Consider the following 5,110-nt stretch of genomic DNA (forward strand, 5'->3'; position numbering starts at 1 on the left):
CTTTTTTCTTTTTGCTTATGTGGTGCTGAGGAATCGAACCCAGGGCCTCAGGCATGCAAGGCAAGCGCTCTACCACTGAGCCACCTTCCCAGCCCCTCACACCTTTGGTTTTCTAAAAGGAGGAGAGGGGAATCGAGAGATGAGCGAGACCTACTCAGAGCCGACCTCAGCCTCTGTTAGGCCGTGAAACATCAATGGAAGACAGGGGTGTGTGCTTTGCCAAGGATGCAGACAGTGTGTATGTGTGTGTGTGTATGTGCGTGTGCACGGTGTTCTCCAGGAACTGTGCCGATCCCTTCACCCCAGAACAATTAAGATATTAACAATCACAAACCCAGTTGTACCCAGTTGTGTCCGCTTTCAGTCCTGTCCTTCATTCTTTTCTTTAATAGCATTTATCTCACCCCGAATAGCCCATGAAGAAGATGAGAGGCAAAGAAAAAAGCCACATGGGTGAAGTCCCCAGGCTCTACAGCATGGAAGGGAGGGGAGAGGTGGCCCGGTGCCTTGGTCTTGGCAGTGTGGTCCGGCAGACAGGAGGGGACACGGCCGGATCCGAGCAAAGGTCACTCCTCTTTGGAAACAGAGCCACCATTCTGGGGTTCCCCGGGCCAGAGTTAGGGGTATAGGGTGCAGCGCGGCCGTCATCCGGGTTGGTCCCCAGCGCAGCAGCCCAGCGCCAGCCTTCCCGAAGCATCGACTTTCTGAGGCTCAGGTTTAGAAGTTTCCGTCGGTGAACGCCAATGAGCTGGCTACCAAGTCTGTTTCCAGACTCAAGGAGCTCCCACTCATCTGGGAAGAAGACAGGACAAACCCAGTGGACCCCGGGAACCTCAGCTCCCCAGCTGTGAGCGAACATGCGCAAATAAGATATGCCCGGAGGAACAAACCGCCTCGTGATTAAAATGACATCTGATCTCCAGGAGGCTTACTCTGCAGATACTGACTTCCTCCGTGGAGTGGGAGGCCTGGCATTTAAAGGGAGGGGCAGTCACGTCGGCTGCCCTCGAGCAGCTGCTCAGCTGACGAACTTCTGTGTGTCCACAGCAGAGTGCACCAGCCACATTGCCGCTCTGTTCTGAGGAAGCGTTTATTTTATGATTAACGTTACTTCTGGGCGTTGTTCACGGTTGAAGGCCGGCCTCTGGCGGCACCCCTTGGGGTTGGCCCCTCACTTAGCAATTCTATCCTTAGTGTCCAGGGCGGGGCCGTTGGCCAGGGGCCTGGACCTGAAGCCGGGCTCCACCTCTGGCTCCAGGCTAGGGACGTTTCTGGACTCTGGGAGGCCTGAGGCCTGGAGGCTGGGCTGACATCCTCCCACCAGGAGGATGACAGGGATGGAAATTGGGCCTGCATGCGCTCCTGTCACCCAGGGTGAATCCCGTCCTTCTTGTCCAGTTTGCCAATCCCAATTCTGAAAACTCAAAGCCAAAAATCTGGTCACAGATGGAAAATAGTCCCAAGGACTAGCTTCAAGCAAAATGATGGCTCTGGGCCCCCCCTCCCCCTGCTGGGGGGGGAGGGCTGGCACCGTGGGGGAGGGGCTCAGGGCTCAGCACCAGAACCAACTTCCCACGATTTTGGCATCAGCAGTGGCAGTGTGGATGAGGACAGCCGAGGGCTGTCTAGTTCTCTAGAATATTCCTTGAACTTGGTGGACGTTGGTTCACGTAGTTTCTTTTCCATGAAGGTCCGAACTGAGTCTCAGGGAAGGAGGAGGGAAGAGAAGCGTGGGATGAGGCTGGGATTGGTGGAGGTGCGGGTCACTCAGAAGAGCAGCGCTCCGGTTGGGCGGTCGCTCACCCCGTCCTGCTGGAATGAGTAATGACCGAGGTGCGGCCGTCCAGGCTGGGAGCTCCGGGGCTTGTCCTTCTGTCCCACCTGGGAGACGGATGTGTGGAGCGAGCCTGGCCGCAGCCGTGCCTCTCAGCACCGTGAGGGCCTCTGCTGACACAGGGCCTGCGTGTCCAGGGGCCGGTCAGCCGGGTGGAGGTGGGGGGGCGGGGGGCTGGCGCAGCCTCACACGGGGGGCTTGGTGTGGAGGCCGCAGACATGTGACAGATGCACACCGGAGAGCAGACGTCACGGACTCCCTCCGGAGGAAAGGAATGCCGCGAGAAGCCGTGCAAAGGGGATTTCTGTGCAGCCCGTACAGACGCTGGGAGCTTCTGTCCCCCGGTGTGGGGGAAGTTTTACAATCCATTCACTCGCGGTGTGGGAGGACGAGTCGTTTTTGTGGTGAGCGTCTTCCTGTGCTGTTGGAAGTGTTTCTGCCAGTCCTGTCTATGGCCATCCCCGTTCGTCCTGTCCAACATTCCCAGCCCAACTCCACACAGTCCCACGTTCTGCTCGGCAGGGGGCAGACGCATCGTGGCTCCTCAGAATGGCAGTGCGTGTGTGGATGCGTGTGCACTTGTGTGCACTTGTGTGCATGTGTATGTGCATGTGTATGTGCATGTGCATGTGTGTGCGCACGTACACCTAAGCTGTGACCAGGAGGGGGCTGTGGGCTGCTGGCCGGACCTGACTGAACAACGCAGCATCTCAGAGGAAAATGTTTCTATAACAGAAAACAACACCTTTACATGTTTTAGGTAGATTTGTTGTTGTTGGTGGTGGTTGTAGGCTTGAACTCTGGGCCAGGGTGCTGTCCCTGAGCTCTTTTGCTCAAGGCTAGCACTCTGCCACTGAGCTACAGATCCATCTCTAGTTTTAGGTGGGTCATTGGAAATCAGAGTCTCATGGACTTTCCTGCCTGGGCTAGCTTTGAATGGTGATCCTCAGATCTTAGCCTCTCAAGTAGCTAGGATTACAGGTGTGAGTCACTGGCACCCGACTTAAGTAGATTTTTTTTGTTTAAAATGTTAGCTTTTTTTCTTAGCAAATGCCTTCAAGTTTGCATTTTACAACCAGAAGAACAGCTATTTTAGTTTATGCTACTCTTGGGAGTGCTGGGGGGGTGGGCAGCTCCTGAGGAGAACTGAGAAGCTTGCTGCCCTGCTCCAGGCACAAGGGCCAGGCATACACACTGGCACCTGGCTGGCGAGCCCTAGATGGGCTCACAGGGGACGTGTGACAGGCAGACACCCACCCTGACCATGGGCAGGCGCTCTGTGTGGCGCAGTGTGGTGTCAGGCAGGGGGTTACCTGTCTGTGGAGCCATGCTTCGCTTTCATCCTCGTGTTTCTGGAATGAAAGAAGAGCATTAGACAGGGTTCTGTGCACGCACAGGGTCTGACCAGCAGTACAGGGTTTTGTGTGCGCAGGGGTCTGACCAGCCGTGCAGGGAACGCTTAGGCTTCCCCGCAGGGCAGCTGCCTGCTCTCCCAGCAGCTGCTGTGGCTTGCTCGGGGCTGATATGATCCCTGCCCCTGTGTCACGGGCCAGCACACCTGCCTTCAGGCAGGAGAAACGCCAGCATCGCCAATGGCAAGGAAGACGCCGGGTGGGGCAGGCTCGGGTGGGAGGCGGGGCCATTCACCGGTCGTCCGCCGGGCTGGCGCATGCGCCTCAGAAGACTACACTAATATTCCTGTAGTCATGGAGCCAAAATTCCAGGTTCCAACTCTTAGAAATAATCCTGGTAACCAAAGCCCTTTAAGAGGGTTAAACTAGGCAGGAAAGAGGATCTCACAGAACCATGCAAAAGGACACATCAGGAACAAAAATGAACGAATGGAAGTTCCCAAACATGAGGATCCAGCCGCCCAGCCTACTGATGATTGGGCCCCACAGCAGGGCTGGTGCTGGGCTGACCATGGCTGGGGTCCTCCAACCACAAGCCACAGGGAGGAGGAGCTTCTGTCCATGGGCCAGAGGCAGGGGCTCCATAACCATGGGCTACAGGCCAGTGCCCAGAGGGCATAGGGACAGGAAGCAGCTATAGCTGCTCAACTCTGTGTCCACCCATCTTCTTTCCTTTCAGACAAGTACACCAAATATCTGGAATCCACTCCAGATGACAGGCAAGCAAGGCCATCTGTCACCAGGCCCGTACGCTGGTGGTGAGGATCCCCGTGGTTGTCTGGGAGCTGGCCCTGGGCAGCAGGCCAGAGCGGCCGTGCAGGGCCACCTGTCCCACAGGATTGGCCCGTACCAGCCCTGCCTGTCTAGAACGGAACTTCAGGGTCCACGAGCCTTTCTGAAAGATCCTCCAGAGGGTGCTGATTGTCTTCTAAACGCAGTGATTTGCTTTAACTCAGGGCTGTGGCCTGGCGAGGTCTCTACCCCATGGAGAGGCTTGGAGGGTGAGTCCCAGGCCTTGAGGGGAGGCCGGGGTGACACCTGCCGCTTTCTCAGATTACCAGGCCTGTCTTTAGGCTTTCTGTACCTTCCCTGCCCTTCCCTTCATTCACTCCCTTTCCCCACTGTGGCCGAGCCTCCCTGACTCACGGCCGGCCTCCTGGGGCCGGGGTGGGAGGTGCCTGGCCCTGGTGGTGGAGGAAGGAGCAGTAGAACTGGGTCAGGCTGGGTTTCTGTGCCAGAGCCCACGGGGGCCCTCTGAGCATCAGCTAGCTGCTCTACCCGTGCTCTGGGCTGCAGGCGCAGCGCAGGTGCTCGCAGCAGTACAGGATGTGTCCACCAGGGGGCACTGAATCCAGAGACCTGGACAGCAACAGCCGCAGCTAGAGTCTTTAACATTTCCCCAGCAGGAAGGGGCTGGAAGTAACTTCCACTGCCATGGCTGCTTCCTGACACAGCCCTCTGCTCAGTCCTGGTTCCCCTGCCCAGTCCCCACCCCTGCCCTGTCTCCATGCCCTGCCCCGTCCCTGTCCCCCTGCTCCGCCCCCTCCGTACCTTTGTGCAGACCCCGGTTGTGGCGTCGCAGAGGGTCAGGATGGACACATTCTGCGCCCGGTTCAGCCAGGTCACGGCAACCTTGGTGCTGGTGGCCCACTTCACCATGGTGATGTAGTACTCCCTGCAAACACATGGCGGCCATGGACACGTGGATGGGAGCCCACTGCAGCGGAGGTGGGAGGCTGTGTGCCTGGACCCCACGTGCCCTGACCCCGCGTGCCCTGACCCCGTGTGCCCTGACCCCTTGCGCCCGGACCCCACGAGCCCTGACCCCACGTGCCCTGACCCCGCGTGCCCTGACCCCGCGTGC

At 58.1% G+C, this 5,110-nt stretch overlaps 1 protein-coding gene across 1 annotated transcript in view; it reads right to left on the reverse strand.

The window, feature by feature from the left end:
- Positions 1–5,110, reverse strand: part of Dpp6 (dipeptidyl-peptidase 6) — a 196,405-nt gene that overhangs the window by 40,420 nt on the left and 150,875 nt on the right. The window contains exons 11-14 of the mRNA XM_013027211.1: positions 4,798–4,921; positions 3,148–3,186; positions 2,024–2,093; positions 507–792 (exon numbers count right to left, since the gene is read on the reverse strand). Of these exons, the coding sequence (XP_012882665.1) occupies positions 507–792; positions 2,024–2,093; positions 3,148–3,186; positions 4,798–4,921 (519 nt within the window). The remainder of the gene's footprint in view (positions 1–506; positions 793–2,023; positions 2,094–3,147; positions 3,187–4,797; positions 4,922–5,110) is intronic.

This window comes from Dipodomys ordii, unplaced genomic scaffold (genome assembly GCF_000151885.1).
Source record: "Dipodomys ordii isolate 6190 unplaced genomic scaffold, Dord_2.0 Scaffold101, whole genome shotgun sequence".
Classification (NCBI taxonomy): domain Eukaryota; kingdom Metazoa; phylum Chordata; class Mammalia; order Rodentia; family Heteromyidae; genus Dipodomys; species Dipodomys ordii.